General features: G+C 42.8%; 1 protein-coding gene across 1 annotated transcript; it reads left to right on the top strand.

Annotated features, from left to right (window-relative positions):
- Positions 1-940: 940 nt before the first annotated feature.
- On the top strand, positions 941-19,654 carry LOC104617724 (transmembrane protease serine 11E-like). The gene is made up of 13 exons (XM_010283127.1): positions 941-1,009; positions 3,498-3,596; positions 3,688-3,770; positions 9,299-9,306; positions 11,605-11,733; positions 12,643-12,758; positions 13,182-13,249; positions 14,653-14,816; positions 15,804-15,842; positions 17,390-17,570; positions 17,787-18,052; positions 18,941-19,083; positions 19,493-19,654. The coding sequence occupies exons 1-13, from the start codon at positions 941-943 to the stop codon at positions 19,652-19,654; spliced, it is 1,527 nt and encodes a 508-aa protein (XP_010281429.1).
- The last annotated feature ends 967 nt before the right edge of the window (positions 19,655-20,621 follow it).

The following is a 20,621-nucleotide window of genomic DNA, read 5'->3' as shown; positions in this document are numbered from 1 at the left end:
GAGATTCCTGTGCAATGGTGACCTGGCTTCACAAAAAGCTTTATCATTTATTTCCTGTGTTTCTTCTTTTAAGTGGTTTTCCATCTCAAGCCTTCATATCCCATGGGAGCTCAGATCTTTTAAGAGGCTTTTGTGAGAGATCTTATTTAATCTCTTTGATAATGTCTGCTTGGATTTCCAAATCAGATCTGCCACACGCACCAGTTGTTGACCTGCTTAGGAATTGAGGTAGGTTTGCAAGGCAGCACTTTGCTTTACAAAAGCTGTGATGATTCTACCCCATAACACATATTTGGGGTATACCCGCTATTTTTATTACTTAGTGGCTTGTGCCAATGTGGCTATTTTGTATATCATACTACATTGTCAAAGATTCCCCATGCTTGCTTGGGGGCAATTATTCTGGCAATAAAGTAGCGTTGGGTGAGTGGCTGCATACCGTCACTGATAATGCAGTTTTTCCATCCTTCAACCTGGTTGAGTGCTACCTGATCTTGGCCATTTTGTTGGCTTTTCCCCCAGTTTCTTATACTGATTATATTTGCTCCCAAGAAATACCAGCTAGATGGTTCTGGTACGTTTCTGCCTAACTTTTGGTTGTTTGAGTTTGGGTTTTTTTCAGTTTGTGCCTGACTTTATAACCCTTTAATTTTTTTCAGCTTTTCTGAAGTATGCTTTCTTGTTCCCAGTGGTTTTGGTTTTGTGGTTTTTTTGTTTTGTTTTATTTTTGTTTAAGTTTTTTTAAAAATACTATTATGCTTAGCTTTAGGCTTCCTCAAGGCTTCTTTTTCTTTGACAGGCAGGATGTATTTGCTCTGAGACTAACATGATGTCTTGAAATAGTCTCTCTGTCTCCAGAAAATGTGCAGTTCTTTAAGGTTCCTCTTTTAGTTTCATTGATTTTTCTACTTCTGTGTGGTTCCTGTCTTTGAAATCAAGCATGGCAGTAGTTGATCTTCTGGCCTTGGGGGCCTGTAGAAATGCTGAATCTGATCCTGATATAGTTCAGGTACATGGCAGAAATATGATAAACCAATTGTGTGTACTGGTCAGGACTGAATCAAGACTTGCTTCCCATTTTGTGTGTTTCCTAGCTGCTTGTTCCTGAAACAGTTATTAACAGCGTCTAGAAATCTAGTATTAGCTGAGTGGTCCATGTAAAGATTTCAGATTTTACCTCAGGATAATTAAAATAGTTGGAAATAATAGTTCCCTGGGATTTCCACATTCCATTGCCTTCCTGTCACCATGTTTCCTTTATACCTGCTGTGTTCATGTCCTTGTTTAAAGTAAGCATTCTGGATCTGTGCCATCATTATCTTCTTAGAGAATTCTGTGAAACATGGAAAGCATTGTTTTGGCTTTCTGTCACTGCATCTGGTTCATATCAGACTTTTTTTTACTACCTTTGTTTACTATTTTACTTTTGTCAACTTCTATCCTATTCTTTACTTGATGTTGCAGTGTCTACCATAGGATTCAGAACAGTGCATCCTGTGTGCACCAGTCTGCTTTCTTCTAGTTGTCAGTTTGAAATTTCTGTATGATCTTCCTGATGTAAAGTGCAGATCCCATTTCCCTCTCAGTTCAGGTGGAAATCCGGTCATCCTTTGCTAGGCTTAATCTACTCTAGAAGGTTCCCCAGTCTCTGATGAACCTGAGCTTTTCTTCCTTATTCTATTGGTTTAGTCTTGCATTGAGACTTTGCCTCCTCACCAGCTGCGTTATGATGGGGATCCTGGTCTTTGGCATCCTACGTTCTGCATCTAGAATCCCTCTTCTTTCTTTTATGTGGCACCGAGGCGGACCACAACCCCCGCCTCTTTCCCAGCATTTCCCAATTTGTCCAGGCTTTCTTTGAAGTTTGTCAGTGTAGCATCAGCAGGCACATCAGTACACTGTCTCTCGAGTCAGGAGCCAAACCTGTTAGGTACCTGGTAACTGAACCACTGATGGTTGTTGCCTGTCCCTTTTTCTCAGCTGGGGTTTCTGCCCCAGGGAAGTATTGTCAGTACAAGAATATACACAGACACCTTGTACAGAGAAGGAACTGTTGACCAGGATTGTTACATCCTTAATCTGTTTGGTGCCTTCCTGCCATGAAACTAGAGCTGGAAGAGCTTTTCAGGGCCCTAAAAAGCCTCCTCAGTTTAACCTCTTTCCTTAAGCAATAATACATTCTTTGCCTGCAGGTGAGACTGTTCAGAGATTGCCATGAAGCCTGTGTGTCATACATTCTTCCACCGATGCCACAGTCAAGTCACAAGAAAGGGCTTTATCTCTGAGGATCGTGGGCTGCCTGGAATGAATGTGTCTTCGCACCACCTACACATGGGTCAGGTAATCATTTGACACTTGATACTTTACACTTGGAAATTGTCACCCTCAAGCTAGGCTTCTGTCTGCATTTGTCTTGCACATCTGGACTGACTCAATAAAAGTGTACCTATATGGGATGGCAATGCAGCTTCCAGTTAAGATATTGAGAAGCAATTATGTTATGTGCATCATTAGCAACTGTATTCATTGTGTTTCGTAACAGATTATGCTGAGACATTGACTGAATCCAAATTATGAGAAGTGGAGGCTTATCTTTAGCCTATGTTTCATTCAAAAGAAGCTGGCCTTCCCAGAAAGGCAGTCTTCCTGTTAGTTGGCTATGGACATGATATAAGATGGAAGAAGAGCTCCAGCCATGTAGGATTTATTTGCATCAATGTGTTACTAAGCTGGTAATCCTGAGCTGTAGAGGGGTTAAATGAATGTCATTAAGGTAGAGGAAAAGAGTCCCTAGATGTTAGAAACTTTATTGCAGCAAAGCAATGAAAATATGTGCCACACATGTATGTTGTTGTGATGTTCTGTTGTCTTTATTTCAAAAAGAAATCTGTGTGTAAGTTTTTTCTGTCTTATCTATCTATCTATCTTCTAGTGCGCATAAATATCTTCTAGTAAGTTTGGAGGAAGTGAGAAAACTTAAAACTGAAAAAAGAGTTCCCAAGAAAAGTTTGAGAAATGCTACTTTAGGTTACAGTGTGTGCTTGTGTTAATTGACTTGCCAGTTAACTTGCTGTAACTAGCACAAGCAGAAATGCTTATCCAGACAACCTGCAAATATTTATATGACAAATGTTTAGGACCTAGAAGTCGTTTTCCAGGTGTGTGGCTAGGTGGCCACAATTAAAATTAAAGTCTAAGGAGTTAAAGAATGACAACAAACTCGAATGTAGCTGTTTTTATGAGGGCAAGTTCTTGCCTCACCAAATGACCGATTTTGAGGAAGCTCAAAGGAGTTGAGACGCATGCTACAAAATCTATATCAATTTATGTCATCCCCTTATCTGGCCTGGGACTGAACATTGTCTCTTTAGAACATGCAAATTTTCTGCATTGGTCCTGCCCATAATTTCTGGTTTGTTTTTAATTATACCAAAGAAGGAAATAAACTCTGCGTCCTTGCAAAATTTTCATGGCTCTTCTGATTCGGGGTGTTGCAGGGTGTAGTTAATGTTCTGAAAAGGCTTCAGGATTCCTGGATGAAAGGTGTGATGAAAGAAGTGTATTGTTTTGTTTTAGGGGAGGAATCATGCTACTGGGTAAGCCTCTGTCACTGAGACTTGCTGGACTTGTTTGTTCTGACTTGCCTATGACTCCTTTCTTTCCTAATTCAGGAGATAAAGCCTCAAGTCTACGCTGAGATGCTGCACAGTACATTGTGGTGTTCAGGACAGTGCATCTCCCAGGCAGAAGAGCTTCTTGCTGACCTCTCAGTAGTACCTAGAGGTGAGTGCCACAGCCTTCCAACTTGCTCCTTGGTAGTTTGGGCAGCATGGCTATATAATACATAGATTTATAGGGCAGTTTGAGCTTTGACCAAGGGTGTGGGGAGGATGGCACTAGCTCTGCGCTTACTTCTGATTTGAGATGCCTTCCATGCATCAATAATCCTTCTGATATTTCACCCTTTCTCTCCACCCAAAATGCATTTGTCTTCCGAGAATTCCCCAGCTCCTCTACAGTATAGTGTGGTGACAAATCAAGGTGGCCTATGGCCACTGAAGGTTGTGGCAGGGGAGCAGGTGAGATTCATCTCATTGCACCCCGACTGATCTGCCTGCTGTTTGTGCTAGGGCGGTTAGAATGTGTTGCAGTCACAACCTCTGAGCTAATAGCATGGTACAAGAGGGTGAGCGGAGTGAAGTAGGTAAAAATAACTTCTTGTGCTCTTGTTTATTTTCGTGGGCTTTGTATGCATCCAGTTAAATGTGTTAGTCTGTGCAGAATCAGTTTGGAAACACACCAAATCTGGCACCAGAACTTTTCACCCACCCCACCTCGGAATGAAAACAAGACTGAAAACCCACAAAGATTCTAAGTGCTTGTTTGGTATCTTACTTCTGGAGTAGACTTTAATGAGGGAGACAGGCAGAGCTATTTTCAAAGGCCAAACCACAGAGATCTACTGCTATATTCTGGGACTGCCAAACCACAGAATAAGATACTTGTCCATGTCCAATGTAGCTGGAAGTGGAAATCTGAGAGGTAAAGATGATGTAGAAGTCACAGAACCTTATCCTAAACTGATTGCAATCAGTGGTCATGTACTTAATATTTCCTTTACGCTGTGATGGCGTCTCACATCTTCATGCAGATTGTAGAGTCTTTATGTAGTGAGTAGCCCTCCTAGTTCTACTAAAGCTTTTTTGAGTCTTTATGGGAGTCTTTCTCAAGGTGTTGGCTGTGGCAGCCAACTGTAAAAAGACATGTTATCGATCAAGGATATTTCAGTTGTTGTAATTACAGTTATGTCCCACAGACTGCTGTAGTAGTATGGGAGGCTAGCTCTAACCCAAAAATTAAAGAGCTCATAACCTCCAAAAAGGTGTATGCAAAACGGATGAGAGGGTAAGGAACAACAAACCTTTTGTGCTGACTGCAAAGGTGAACAAACAATCAGGGTAGCCTGTATAAGCAGCATTTTGGCATCATGAATATAGTTACTGGTAAGCTCTGAGTTACATCCCAAAGATGGAATGCTGCCCTTGAATCTTGATGTAAGTGACAAGAACAGTATTTGGAGCTGTTGCCTTTGTCCAGCTGAAGTGTGCTTCTGGGAAGCAGTAAGACCTTGGTAGAATTGGATGGTTAAGGGGAGAAGCTCAATTAGTAAGTGGCAAATACATTAGTCTTGCTTTTTCTCACTGCAGAGGGGTGGCATGCAGCATCCACTGTTTTTGTGGGATGTTCAAGGGTGTGGGGAAATCAAGCTGATTCAGTGTGACGCATAGAAGAGCACACACATTTTGTTTCCCTCAGCAGATCCCTTTAATGTTTGGAAATCTGCCATTTCATCAGAATTGCTTTGGGAGATATCAAACATTGAGTGACTGAGGCTGGTAGGTAACTGACCTTATCCAAACAAGGGTCTTGCAGTGCTAGCAGGCACTAGATGCTTCTGTTTCAATGCCCAAAGTAGTGGAGGTGGTTGTCCTATTCTCTTAGAAGTGTGTGTCCTGCGTATCCCATGAGCAGAGGGGAAGTGCTTGGTTGGTCTAATTGCTTGTGGCAAAGGTGGGAACGGAATTAGCATGTCTTCCTTTGTGGCCCTGTGCTTTTGCTACAGGACTTCTGGACTAAGCCTGATGTATTTCAATTGCTGCCATTCCCAACCACCCTGCTGAGGTAGATAGCGTCAGGTACCTAGTCTGGATTTTCAAATTGCACTCACCAGGTCAGCAGAGTAGTCTGTTCAGTTGTCTTATGAAAGGTCCCATTTCTAAGAGTGATTGTAAGGATGTCCATCTTTGAATGGAAAAACTGGTCATGGCTAAAAATCCGGAGACACCCTTATCAGCAGATATGCCACCCAAGCTCTGCCACTGGCTCTTCTGAGAGTATTGGAATATCAGTAAGCAGGGGTATAATAAGAAATTTATTGTTATATTTTTTTATAGGAAGACAGCAGCAGATCCAATAGAAGAGGTTTCATGTTTTCTTCTATGCATTGAATGGCAAAACATCTTCAGTAAAGAGCTGGTGCCAGAAAAAATGGTTTAGATTAATGTAAAAGCAAATCTACGTCAGGGTGCTATGGGGGCTTAGCCTAAGATGTCAAAAAATGTCAAGGGCAGATCTGTAAAACAGAACAGGGAAGCTGTTCCTTGCTTACCCAGCAGTTCAGTGTCTAGGACCTTTTCTTAGGACACAGATGATAAAGCTACACTTCCTTTTCTTGTCTGAACAGACATTTTCTGATCAATTTTCTGGTATTGTTCTTACTGAGGCTTTTGATAACACACAGTAGATCAACCGGAAGAGATGGATAAGCTCAATAGTGAATCAAATCCTGTCAGGCAGAGGTGGGAGCTGAACTTTCATCATGTCCATTGTGAACGAACATAGCAACCTTTTACAGAGTTTCATACAGGATGAGAGAGGAAAAACAGTTTGTCACCTGTGTATTGTGCTTGTCTTTTGCTTTTGGGTAAATATTCCAGATTGGAAAGTAAAGAATTCATTTGGGGTTGATCAGAAATCTGACCTGAAATATTATCTCTTTTCTCCTTGGTTTCACAAGGAAGACCAGACAATTTTAGGTCTGAAAATTTCAGTACAACTTTTCTTTCTAATGTGCCCATAACTATTAATGTAGCATTATTTTTGCTGTATTTCACTTGTTAAAATATTCTGTATTGAGGCTTCATTTAATATATCTCTCTCTAAACACAACTTTACTGTGTTTAAAATAACTTAATTCTATATAAACATAGCTATTTCAAAAATAGTTCATTCAGATTAATATTTTTAAGTATGGAATAACTTTTTTGTGATCAAAACACATTCTTTGGCTCAGAGCTGAGCTGTGTAAACTGGGAGTCTTAATAATTTGCATTTCCAGACCCAAATGAACTGTTAACAAAATTGCCAGATGCTACTGTTTCCATGGATTGTCTTGGGCTGCTTGGGAATGAAGTGTGTTTTAAATGAGAACAGGAATTGCTGCAGGAGGGCTTAGGTTCATCCATAGTATTGCCAAGATAAGCAGTTTTTTACTGAACTAAAAGATCTTGGGTTTGAAACTTTTTTGCTAACTCACTGCAGACTGAAAGCTGCCAGACACAGACTGTGAGGAGGCAGTTTTCAGAGCAGAGAGGACACGGCCTTTGAGCTCTCCTGGTGGAGTCTGGCTTCTGAGCTCTTGTTAAGGTTTGCTCTTGAGGAATGAAAGTTATCCTCACCCATGCTGGAGGATGAATAATGCATTGGTGTTACCTGAATTCCCCTGTCTGCCCCCCTGAGAGTTAATTTGCAGCTTTACTGGAGTTTGGGCAGTAAAAGAATCAAAGCGTGTTGTATAAGGAAGGAGTACAAAATACCTGACTCTGGAAGGTGTCCGCACAGACAGCTGTGGTATTGGGGGTCTTCTGAGGAGAATGCCTATCTACTAAGCAGTGCCTCTTTGCCACAAGAGGAAAGAAAGGATGCATCTATGGTTGAAGGCAATGAGATCGTCTCTGCCCCTGCATTCATCAGCACTGCAGAGGATCAGTGTTTCTCTGGCCAGTGAGTATCGCTGGGGGGAGCAGAGTTTTCTTGGTTATTAGAGTGCAGAGAACACCATGCAGAAGTCTGATTCCTAAACAGGGGGATCCACCTGCTACTGAACTCTTTAACTAGAGAGGTGGATGTCCCAGGCGCAGGAATTAGGTTGCTGTGGTCAGGTGATTATTCTGGTAGAGCATGACAATCCTGCCCTCCATGGGCGTACCAGCAAAAAGGCTAGGGGGGCGAAGGAGCTAGTCTAGGAGCTAGAAGGAGGTGTAATGTGTGTGATTAATGACTGGATGCATTGAGTGGACATAACCTGAACAAGAATTGTCTTTCACTAAACATCCTAGTAGGTCTCAGCAGAGGCAGGCTCAAAACCAGACCTTGCTGTGAGTGTGTCTTATGAATACAGACTCTAGCTTGACAGCATCAAAGGCTAGAACTCCTGGGCACTACCGGTAGTATATGCTGCTCTAATACAAGCAATACACATTGGGTGTTCTCTGCACTTGAGCTGTTCTTCAAAGAGTAAAAGATAAATGATTTTGGGCCAAATAAGACCATCTGTTGCCTGCATTCATGCTGATTCCTGAAATGGATGGCAAAAGATTAAGTATTTCCAAAAAAGGTAAAGACAGGAGAGTTTTTCTTTCCCAGCCCTTCTGCAGAACTGGTGACTAGCATGTCTGCTGATAAAATAAACCAAAAAAAAAAAAAAGGGGGCTGTTGAGCTGGGTCCTGCACACAGCCATCGCAGTTGAAGGATACATACTGTTAATTGTACACTGGGAGGTGATGAGACTTGGTGCTTCCATTGCACAAAAGATTTTTTTTTTTCCTGTTCTGGCACTTATCTTAGCAAGATGGAAGTTGAGAGCGTCCTGCTAAAGGGAGGAAACTGTTTTGGGTTTGAAGAGGTATTTCCACTTTAATTTGTATGTCTTACATACAGATTAATTACCTATATGTAGAAATATATGGAAGTGCTTCCTTTAAACTGTTTTCTTAAAAAAGTTAAAGGGAAATCAGTATCAGAAGTGGCAGAGATTTTTATTCCTCATCTCCCATGTTTCCATTTCCCCCAGCACTGCAGCAGTTATAAGGTATCTGTTTCCCCTTGCAAGTCTGCGTGACTGTGGAGAGCAAGCCGTTCTGAAATGTTGAGGGAGAAGGTGATCTGTGCTGCCAGTGTTTGTCCGTGTAGCTGGTATTTGCAAGAAAAGGAAACAGAGACAGACTGAAATGGAGGACAGTGCTGCCTGTCAGAGCACAAGTGCCACAGGCAGAGAGATGCTTGTTTCTCAAGCATGAGCCTTAAGTTTTTGTAGCCTCAGCATAAGGCCATGTCTTGAGGAAATCTGTATACAGTTCAAGAAAGCTGGTGGTTATGAAACAAGAGTACTGTTGCCTCAGTATCTGCAGTCAGCCATACGCCAACAGGGCTGTGCCTTGTCTTCTCTGTGTCAAGAGCAATGGAGGGATGTTGCTCTGATTGCTGTTCAGGTGGAAGCACCCTGGGGTGGGGACAGCTGAAGCACAGGGAACCAGTTCTGATCGAGACTGGCAGGGGCTCAGGCTGGAGGCCGGAGCACTCTAGTGAGGTGAGCAAAGTTAGACGCTAAAGCAAGATCTTTAAAACATGAGAGGTGGCTAGCTAGGGAGGGGAGGAGGCATATTGGCAGAGTAGGCTGTTCTGGTTACCCAAGGGGCAGTAACTGGCTGCCCATGAGGTATGCTGCAATTCCGTGAGCTGGTACCGTGAAAGACCATGAGCTCTGAGGTGAGGATGGGATTTCTCCCTGGAAGACTGCAGCATGTTAAAGAAACTGAGGCAGGACTGTCCCACTGGTCTTAGGTTTTTATCTGAATCTCTGCATCTGTTAAACCCTCAGGGATAATGGATAGTGTATGCAGTGAAGGTCTAGATGGTGAGAAGTCAAGGCCTCCATGGAACCAGTTGAGCTCTAGTACTAGTATCTTATGTGTTTACTGCAATATACAGTTTCCAGAGAAAGTAATCTTGGCCAGTCTGGGCTTTCAGACTCCTATCAGCTGCCCTGTAGTCTGTTTTGCAGAGCCTTGCTGTCGGGGAATTGAGCCAGTCTAGTGGGGAGGCAGCTAGATTTGGGGAAAACTTGAACTGTGCATTGCCAGAACGTAACTTTCCTCCAGTAAAGCAGGCACAGCAGGAGAGGTACTAGACTTCTCTGTAGTGTGTGACTGAAGCAGAAGGCTTCATCCTGGTCACCTGTCTTGTGTATTTTGGTGACACTAAGCTGCTGCTTGCGACCACCTGCAGTTGTGGTGCTCACTGAAGCTACTGTGTTTAACTTTTTCTTTCTAGTATGCCACCTGTTTTAAGTGGGTAAAAACTTGTGTGCTTCCTTTCTTAAGCAATGGACTGGGATACCTGCCAGGACTCTTACTAGCCAAAACCAAGCTTTTATGTGAGGAAATTAAACTCTGAGTTGCTTTTAACTTCCCTGTCACTTGCTGAGCACACCCTCACTCTTGTGCAGACCTCTCAGCTGCTTCCTCTGTGGTTCTATCCTTTCTTTTTTTCTGGTTTGCCTAGCTTACCATCTCTTCCTTGTAGCTTTGCTTAGCTTTCTTGCCCTCAGAGCAGAGTGTATAACCCCTTTCTGCTCTCCCACCTTCACTGCTCACCTGCCCTCTCAGCTCACTTCCTGAGATGAGCCTCTGCTGGTATCCTGCTTCTCCTTTCACTGTGATTTCTTCTTTGCCACCTTGTAGTCAGAAAACCTGCAAAAGACTTACTCTCTCTGCTTGCCTTTCTGCCCCTTCCTGTCCCTATTTTCTCGGATATTGCTCAGAAATGGCTGTGCGTTAGACCTGAAAAGGGGAAAATAGCATTTAGTGTATCTGGTCCACAGCAATACAAGCATGGATCAGTGGGTGTAAAACAGCACGGCGAATAGCCAGCTGAGTCCCTCCTCCCCCAAGCTAGCTGCTGCCATCTGTCAGTCCAGGCACCTTTGAGAGATTATCCCACGTGTTCTTCTGATACCCTGTGTTAATGTTGACCATGATGTAGAGACTCAGTGCGTGGCATGACAACAATTACTACATAGTGTACTGTGGAATTACTGGGGATCTGAAATAATTATGCTTAAGGCTTTGCATCATCCTACAACAAAGCTACTGAGGACATGTGCAAAAATACAGTTTTCCTAATGTTCCCTTGCTTAATGCTGCACAGGAGGACGTAAGTGGAGGAGAAAAGCTTATGTGCCTTTGTCCATGTGTGAGTCAAGCTCCCAACCCTTTTACAGGTCTGCTGTTGGCTTTCAGCGAGTCACTAAGTCTAGGACTTGTTGCTGTATCACATTTACACATAAGTAGCCACTTCTCTCCTCTCTGACAAACTGTCTGGCAGGAGACAGGATGCGGTCTCTTACAATGTATATGTGTTTTGGGTGCAATAAACCTCAAACCTTGCAGGGGATTAATAAATGTTACGACTCATACCAACTAAAATAACTCAAAGCTGTATGTTATTTGACATCTCTGGTAGCCTAGTGTGTCCTTGGTGCAGAATTTATTCAGTCAGTCGTGAAATGTTACATTTTATGTTCAGTTGAAGCACCTGCATGGGCAGTCAGCTGCACTTAAAACCCGTGTAATATTTCTTGATGGGAAATTGTTTCTACTAGCAATACCTGCACAACTCTAGGCTTTTCTCAGAGGTGCTTGTGAGGCAACGAAGGCAAGTTAGAACACAGGAAATTCTGACTAAATATAAAGAAAAAGCTTTTGCCATGATGGTGGTCAGAGACTGGACCAGGACTTCTGAGAAACTGGGGTATCTCTGTCCTTGCAGATACTTAAAACATTGACTGCACAAAGTCTGAAGCAACCTGTCGCAGTGGGACCTGGTTTGAGCAGAAGGTCAGACCCGCAGGGTCCAGAGGTCCTTCCCAAACTACCTCGTTCTGTGAGGTTTGTCAGCTGAGCTAAGCTGTGCCAGATTGATTTGGTTCAGGACGTCTATTGTCTTTGTAATAGAGTTGAATTTCTCTGTGTTGTTTTCCTCAGTGCAGATACTGATACAGATGGACAGACCAACGAAGCGTATAGAGCCGTGGAAGATAGCGATCATTGTTGTGTCAGTGATAGTAGGATTAGCCCTCATCATTGGCTTGATTACAATTCTTTTGTGCCATGGTAAGTGCACCACTCTCTTGTTGTCACAAGTCTTCAGGAATATGTTATTTCACTTGCTGCTGTGGTCTCACCTGATGATGTAGGTATACAGTTCACCCCTGCTATATAATCTTGCATAAGAACTTACTAGACCCTATTCAAGATCTGAATTCATTAGAAAGCCTGCTAGAATACTAAAAATATCATTTACTTGATGCAGGGATTTAAATTTTGTTCCTCTCTTTGTTTTTGGTCTTGCCCTGGTACCTCCACTGGTATCCATGGTTAACCAAAGCCTAGCAGTCTTCTGCGTAAGCCACAGGTGTGTCTACTACTCAGGCTGTACGTACTAAGCTTGGTCCTGAAGAGGGTTTTTTCAGAAACTGAACTTGGCACCTCTAGCTGAGGATATTCCAGAAAGAGAGAAGGCAGAGGTTTAGGCTTTTTGGAGCCCAGTCCTGGTTGCCCTTGGCAGCCCTCAGAGCGAGATTTTAAATTTAACTTGACTGCTGAATGGATGCAAACAGCTCTGGGCCACCTGCCTCTCAGAGGGGCAGGGACATGCCAGCTAGGAAGGAGTGAGTATGTCTACTGAATCAGAAGGGACATATGGGCCGGTGTGTCTTGTGCTGTGCTCACCTCTGGCTGTTGAGAAGATGGTCCCCAGAGAAATGTTGTAGTGGGTATAATTTAGAGCTATTTGGGATGGTCTTCAAAGTAGAAATGAGCCTCTTGCTGGTCCATGGAGCAACAAGATGGTCCAGAGCCCCTTTTTCCAAAAGTACTGCTAAAGCTGTAATTCCACAACTGGTATGGTCACATGGTCACAGCCAGTGCCTAGGAGCCTTACTTGTGGTGTGCTCTGTGAGGTGCTATGCATGTCTGAATTGTACTGAAGGAGATCAGCCACCTTTCCTTTCTTCTTTGTAGATCAGGACCGATATTACAATGCATCTTTCCTAATCACCAATGTTAAGTACAACCCTCAGTATGAAAGGCAAACCACAGAAGAGTTCAGGCACCTGAGCCAAGAGATTGAAACCATGGTAAGCTAAGCTGTTTCTCTGTTTCTGCCTGGCCTATGGTGAAGAATCCTGTGATTGGAAATACAGACTCAGAGGTGATTGTGCCTCATCCTTATGTAGCTGGGACTCTCTCAAACCTTGCTGTAGTGGGTTAAAGATGCATTGCTGACTGTGCACAAGCAGATGGTAAGCACAGGTGCCGTCTGTTCCAGCAGTCCTATGGTGGAACAGGCACCCACAGAGCAGAAAGAACAGGAAAATTGGCCAACTCAGCTGTTTATTTTGGTTCTGCATCCTCTGATGGAAATTTAGCAGCAGCAGCATTGCTGTAAAGGTGGAGATCTGAAGGCATTTTCTTGTTTTTTAGAGGTTCACGGGACTGTTCTATCTTGAAAGCAGGTGCATATTACAGATGTATTTTAACACACTCTTTTTCTTTAACAGATATCTGCAGTATTCAGGGGGTCCTTTCTAAGTAAAAGGTACATCAGGTCCCATGTTGTCAGTCTAAGGTAAGTAATGTGAAGGTCAGGAATAAATGGGGATGTGATAAATATATTTTCTTCCTGCCCCTTGACTATATGGAGCATTCCTGGTTATTTATGCTTGGATTACACCAGCAGGATGACTAAGTCTTGGCTGGTTGTCGCTCTCCTTCAGTGCTCACAACACTGAGGACTAAGCTACCTTCAGAGGTCAACAAGGAAGAGAAATTTGGCCTTATACTTCTGCAGATTGATTACCTGAACATCAGTTGTTTGTGGCTGTGACACAGTAACTGAATTACTAGATGATCCCAGTCTTCACTGAGTGAAGTGGGACATACAGGTTTAAAGGTCCTGTGTGAGAACTTTTAAGTCTTTCTTCTCTCTGCCGTAATTATGTATCACAGTCAGCCATAAGAGCCATTGCTTCCCTCTCCTTCACATTACTTTGGTTTGGAGTTGTATTTCTATAAGGCTCAATTCTGCTGTGGAATATTTGTCCCTGGACAGCAAAGAATGCCAGATTTCCCTCAAATGTCCATCTTCACAGCACTTTGGGCTTTCTTGCCTTTACCTGCCTCTAGGTGGAAAGAGTAATTTCCTTAAACTGTTCTATGTTGTTTTCTGCTGCTGATTTCTTCCACAAGCCTCCCATGCTGTATATCAACTGAAATTACAGACCTTGGGAGGTAGACTTCAAGCAACCTCTTTACACCTTTTAGGTTGACCAAACAATGTATCTCTTCCAAGCTTGTTTTCACTATGAGTATCTTGTTGTGCAACTAGGCACTGAACCAGCTTAGCTACATCTCTGCTGTCTTTCCCTCTAGGCTTCAGTTTTCCTTTAGACTGTTAATCTAAAATGTTGGGCCCAATATTTTATACTGACAGTAAATGATCATGTCTTGCTCTGATAACTGAAACTATTGAGATTTTTGTCTCTAGATACGGTGGAGCTAACTGGCCAGCAAATGGGTGATTTAAATGAAAAGAAATGCCAAAAGATCTTTCTAGCTTCTGTGGGTCTTCTAAACTGGGTCTTTCGAATGGCTGTTGGGAATGGCCTGTTGGGCATCTGTTGAAAGGTTTTAACTTGCTGTATTGTTCCTGCTGCCATCTGTGTCTGCCAGTGTGCTACTGACTGTGAGCTGCGTAGAGGCCAGAGTGATCCTTCCTCTCCTTCTCAGCTGTACTGCTTATAACACTTCCCAGAACATTCCCCCTGATCATTGTTATAGTGAAAACCAAGCCTCTTGCTGCCTGCTGACATGTCATCACCTTCCTTTACTTGTACACAGCTATGCTATTTGTTCTATACATCTGTGCAGACCAGACCTGTTCTTGTATAAGGAAGGCAGATGGTGCAAAGCAGAACAAAGAGGATTAGTGGGCAAAGAGAATGATACCACTTTGTTTTTGTTGGTTTGCAGCCCAGATCCTGGTGGAGTGCTTGCATCTGTTGTTCTGGTATTTAGATTTGCCTCAGCTGACAGTAAGGCAACAAGCTGGGGTCACGTCAACCATGTGTTACACAGAAGGTTGAAAACAAGCTCCACGTTCTTGAATGTTGACCAGTCTACCCTTACACTCACAGGCAAGTGCCTTAAGTTTGTGTTTTTAGCTTGGAATTTGTTCCTCATACTTCACTGTTCTTAGTGTAATGTTTCACCTTGGTATGCAAATATGGGCTATTCTTATTTTCTTCCTTTGCTTTCTCAAAATTGTGTTACAGGTGACAGCCCGGGGAACTTGGAAGTAGTGACATGAAAAGAACTAAAGCATACTGGCACTGATTTATGAATGTGAGCTCTCCTCTGTGCATGAGAGGCTCTCTCTGTGTGACCTAGCTCTGTTGAATGAGATAGTCCCCCTGCAATTCATAAAAAAAAAAAAAAAAAAGGCCCAACTTTGTGACTGTGGGTTCACAGATTACTTTGTTATGCCACACAGTGAATTGGACCAGAACTTGTATCACCAGGTACTGAAATGCAGAGTCCTCAAGCTATTAAAAAAATACAAGGCTGAGATGATTCCCTTTTCCACCCCCTACCATTTCCTTTGCTTATTTGACAGATTGCTGTAGCAAGTGTTCATAACAAAACCCTGAGGTTCCCTAGGCAGTAATCCTCTCCCATGAATCTGTTGCTGGTTACCATCAGAATCTGGCAGAGGGTTTTTTGTAGGAAAGAAATCAGTAATGTTACAGTTTAGCTCCAGTCAATCCCAACACTGAGCATTTGTGAAGACTGTTTTGACCACCTTGCCATGAACAAATGCACGTAGGCGTTTATATTGTACACAGCCACCAGCACATGTAGAGGTTACTTGGACCTATTTGCAGTCATCTGCTGCTTTTGTTAGCTTTGAGCTAAGGCAAGAAAAATGTATCCTCTGGCCTTTCAGTGAGGAACAAAGGCTTAACTGAACTCCAACAGAGCAAATTACTCCTTTTACCGTACTGTCACTCCATGCAGCAATGCAAGACATTTAATTTGTGTTTGCTGGGTACAGGGAGGGAGTCTGTGCTAGGTCACGTAGCAGTATGACGTATACTTACTGTGGTGTTTGCTTTTCATTTCAGAGTTGAATAAGGAAAAGGGAGATAACCTTTTAAACAACTGTAAGTACAAATGCTTTATAGAAAAGGTCCAGGGACATGGTGCTATAGGTTTTGTGCTTACAAGATGCTTATGCTTTTGAGATGCAGCTTGAAAAAATAGCTTGTCAAAGATGCTAGAGCAGTAGACAGTTCATGAGCCAGGGAAGACTTCAGCTCATTTTCTTGCAGTCAGAGTGGCTCTGTAGTGTTTACAGGATCAGACATTCTGACTTGGTGGTCATTAAAGCACTTGCTTTAATGTTGATTATGGGAAGTAGGGGCATGTCGATGAGCTGCTTTTAGTGAGCTTTGTACAAGAACTGCAGTTGCTGTGGGTCAAGATTCTTGCTGGAATCCTTCTAAAAACATTTTCCCTCCTGCCCCCTCCTCCTTGCAGAAAGCTTTGTCAATACTTGTCTGTCAGATTTGAGCTAAACCTTGCAATATAAGGGGAAAGGCCAGAGGGTGGGAGAGGGAGAAGAGCTATCCACAGTGAGAGCAAGGCAGTGGCACAGCCCTGAAGAGAAGCAGGTTTTTAGTCCCTCTCCTGTTCGGTGCTCCCCTGCGAGGTCTTAAAACTCCTCTGGAAACAGGGAGACAATACAAGTCCCCTCCTGGGGACTACAGCAGTCCCCTGCATGATGTTGGAGCCTTTGCACATTAGCTTTCCATCTTTAAATGGCATCTGAGGTTTAGGTCTAACTTTTTTCATCTGAGTAATGACTCTGCTGTTGGCACAGTGGCTATAAGTAAACTGTTGGAGGAAGTGGACACTATTTTTTGTTGCTGTTTTTGTTTGGTTTTGTGATGATTTTTTTTGGTGAACTAGTCTTCAGCAGTTCTGTGACACTTAAAGCTATGCTGACTACAGCGGTCTTGTCTTTGCTGTACAGGTAGGATGTTACATATTTTCATACTCAATTTCATAGAAGTCTTTCAAAAAAAAAAAAAAAAACAAAAAACAAAAAACAAAAGCAAACTAGGGATGTTCTTTTTTTCATGCAGTACCAAAAGAGTTTTATTCTTTAGATGAAACGTACATGCCATTATTACAAAAGCTATATGAATGTAAACAATGCTTAGGTTAATTACCAGTGTGTGTCTTTGTGCCTAATAATCTGTGTGTGTGTGTGCACAGACACACTAATGGCTATGTATGTTACATTTCCCTCTGTGCAGCTCTGGTCAAATATCAAACAAAGCAAGGTTTGTAGAAGCAATATTTTTTTTAAGTAGGCAAACAGTTACAACTGGGGAAAATAAACAGTGTCTCAGATATACAGCCTTCAGTTCCCATGGGAGTACATATTGGGCTTGTGTATCTGAGAACTGACTTAATCAAATAGTGACTCTTCCACCAAACTTCTTTGTTTACCCCACATCTATCTTGAAATGCTTGTAACCATGACACTTGGTTTTCCTTTCTTTGGAGGCACTGCTTTAGGTGAAGGCTGTCTCTTGAGATCCCTGCCCTGTTATGCCTGTGCCGGCAGCCATGTGGACCTTTCCCCAAGTAACACCCTTATTTCCCTTAATTGGCTAAAGCGGAGCTGCCTTTTCTTTGACAGGCTGTGGAATACGAAGACAGACATTCAGCTTCTCAGGAGTGGAGAGAATAGTTGGTGGGCAGCGTGCACGGGATGGGGAGTGGCCGTGGCAGGCTAGTATTCAGCTTGATGGGACCCATCGCTGTGGTGCATCAGTGATCAGTAATACATGGCTAGTGACTGCAGCCCACTGCTTTAGAGGGTAAGTCATCAGCACCTTTCTGGTCCTACAGGTCTGAGGACTCTTGGGTGCTCTGACCTTTCGTGGCCCACTAACATCTGTATCTGCTGAAAGATAATGAAATTTGTCTCTTTGTCCTGTTAGGCAAACCTGGCCACACTGCTCTTAAATGGAGAGCTAAGCCCATTTGGGGATCTTGTTTCATGTGGCTGTGACATAACCTCTAATATCTTACAGGAGAAGAGATCCTTGGAGGTGGACTGCCAGCTTTGGAATACTGCTGAGACCTCCAAAACAGAAAAAATTTGTCCGAAGAATTATCGTTCATGAAAGATACAGTGACTATGTCCTTGATCATGAATATGATGTGGCTGTTGTGGAGCTTGCCTCTGCTATTGAGTTCACAAGTGATGTGCACAGTGTCTGTCTTCCTGAAGCATCTCACGTTTTCCCAGAGAACACTTCCTGTTTTGTCACAGGTTGGGGAGCTTTGGAGAATGATGGTGAGTGTCTCTTGCCTTCCCGTGCCCTGTCACACATGTATCTGAGAACACTGCTGTTTTATGGGGTTTTTGTTTACTTTGGGTTCCTTAGACTTGGTGTTTGATTGATGCATGTCCTAATGATACACTTGTGAACTTAGTTTGCTGCTTTTTTTTTTTCTGGCTTGGCCAGTGGATTGGAATATGGAACAAAGACCCTACAGGTTAGCCTTACAGGAGTAAGAGCAGGTTTCTTTGATTGCTGTGTGCATTGTGCTGGTTGAATACATTCTGTTCTCCGTTCCCACTAGCCCAGTCCCTCCGGGTTTAGCTCTGACATGAGTTCTTTTGCTATTCAGCTTTGTCATAGATGTATCATGATGGTTTTCATCAGTTATTCTCTCTTTGGTCATAAATCAGGCTTCAGTTCTTCCAAAGGCTTGAGTGAGCTTCATTCAAATTAGTCCATGTCAGTGAGGTTAGAGATGATGGGACTATAAATCTGCTTATGAGAGCTGTTGATCTGTACAGGGTGTGTTTCATGGTAGACTCTTGGGGTGTGTAGTAATTGTCCAAAGCTACATTGCAGTTAACCAAATGGGTCTTTACAATGACATCGAGGACATGTCTTGTAGCCTACAGTTGAATTGAACACTAAAACATGTACAAAAATCCCTTTGCCCATTATGCTAAAGAGCATCTGGCAAGGATGAAAGATGGAGAAGGGTTATGTTTGGGAACAAAGACTCTGGGGTGGTTGGAAAACTTCTTCCCAAGACATTGTTTGGGTAGCTCCCTTCATTGCTTGTAGTGGCAGAAAAGCTGTAGGAAAATCTGGCTACTCCTACTCCTTGAGTGTTTTAGGTTGCATACCCTGTCTGCAAATTCTAATGCCACTTCTCCTTCTAGGCTATAGTGTTAATCAGCTTCGACAAGCAGAAGTGAAAATTATAAGCACTGCGACTTGTAATAGAAGACAAGTATATGGTGGTGCCATAACACCTGGAATGTTGTGTGCTGGATACTTGGAGGGGCAAGTGGATGCCTGCCAGGTAAGTCTCTTCATAGGTAATAGTAAAAAGGAAATAGGTGGGGTGGGAGGTGATGTTCCCCAAAATATATTTTATTTTTAGGAAATCTTGATTAAGTTTATGGGGTTCAATATCTTGACAGTTGTAAATGAAGAGCTTCATGGCTCATGGGTTGAAGTCTGTACTTAGGTGCTTGGGGTTTATATATAATGCACATGTGAGAGAATACTGATGTGAGGATGGGAGAGACTGAATTAGACATAGGCTGTCAGCCTCTGTCTTGTCAGTAAACTGTGTGGAGGTTGAATTATAGCTGTGATCTAGAGACAAATATTTGTCTCTAGTTGTAACAGAACAATTTGAGGCTTGCTGCATTAGTGAGGTGAACACTGTTTACTTTGTTTTTGCCTGTTGACTTTTTTCTCCTTAGGGTGACTCTGGTGGGCCACTGGTACATGCGAACTCCAGAGGAATCTGGTATCTTGTGGGAATAGTGAGCTGGGGAGATGAATGTGGCAAGCCAAATAAACCAGGAGTGTACACACGAGTGACTTACTATCGAAACTGGATCCATTCCAAAACGGGCATCTGAAACCTGCAGAAGGTTATGTTTTGTGGGCTGTGTACGGCTATTCCTCTGACACATTCTGCTCTGTGGTTACCCTCTAAATAGCTGCTGGCTTACTTTGTGGTCATGTATCAAGTGCCAGCAAGCTTGGAGTAGTCTAGGACTTGAAACTGGTTTGGCCTACAGCCAGACAGGAACAGACTTGATCCACGTGACGGCTTTGTTCAGGAAATACTCTGTCAAAGGAAGAACTGCCTTGGTCTATATGCCTTGGTTTATAATGACTCTCTTTCTCTCCGTGGCCCCTACTTTTATACCCAGGCAAAGCATTTGAGCCCAAACAATCATTTGCCAGCATCCAGGACAAATTATAACTAAAATGTGGCCTGCCCATTTGCTCTGTGCTCCCAAGGCCCCATCTATCTGTAGACCAGCTACAATCCAGTTCCTGACTCCAAGGCTGCTGTGGTTCTGAATTCTTCTTGAGCTTTTTCCTGCATTGTTCCAGGAGGATAGTCTAATGAAGAACAGAAGATGGCTTAGACAAGTCCTGGTTCCTAATATCACGTCGGACTGTTACTCTAGGTGAATAGAGAATTTTTCCTTGCTGTGTTGTCCTGAAAAAGGAATTAGTCGAAAACACCAGTTTCTGTCCACCTTCTTTGAACAAGTGTATGTGCATCCACTCATCGCTTCATATGAACAGCCCCTACCACAGCGTTTGCTGTGAGAGTGATTGCTGGACTTAAGACCAAAAACCACTTTACGTTCATACCAGTCTGTTGTCATATTGGAGTATTTGGCTGAATTAATTTCCATTTTTAACTTTCCAGATTGTGTTGTTCTGAATAAAAGTCCTTGACTTTTTGTGCAGAATGGAGGATTGTAACAATCTCAGTATGACCACTGCCAAAAAAACCCCTCTCAAACTGCTTATTCTTGTGAATGGTGTTCTCAAGTCTTTATAATTTAATATGTGCATCTTCAACTG

Source organism: Phaethon lepturus, unplaced genomic scaffold (genome assembly GCF_000687285.1).
Source record: "Phaethon lepturus isolate BGI_N335 unplaced genomic scaffold, ASM68728v1 scaffold57142, whole genome shotgun sequence".
Lineage (NCBI taxonomy): Eukaryota > Metazoa > Chordata > Aves > Phaethontiformes > Phaethontidae > Phaethon > Phaethon lepturus.
The sequence above is the reverse complement of the archived record's forward strand: the minus strand, read 5'-3'. Positions and strand labels throughout refer to the sequence as shown.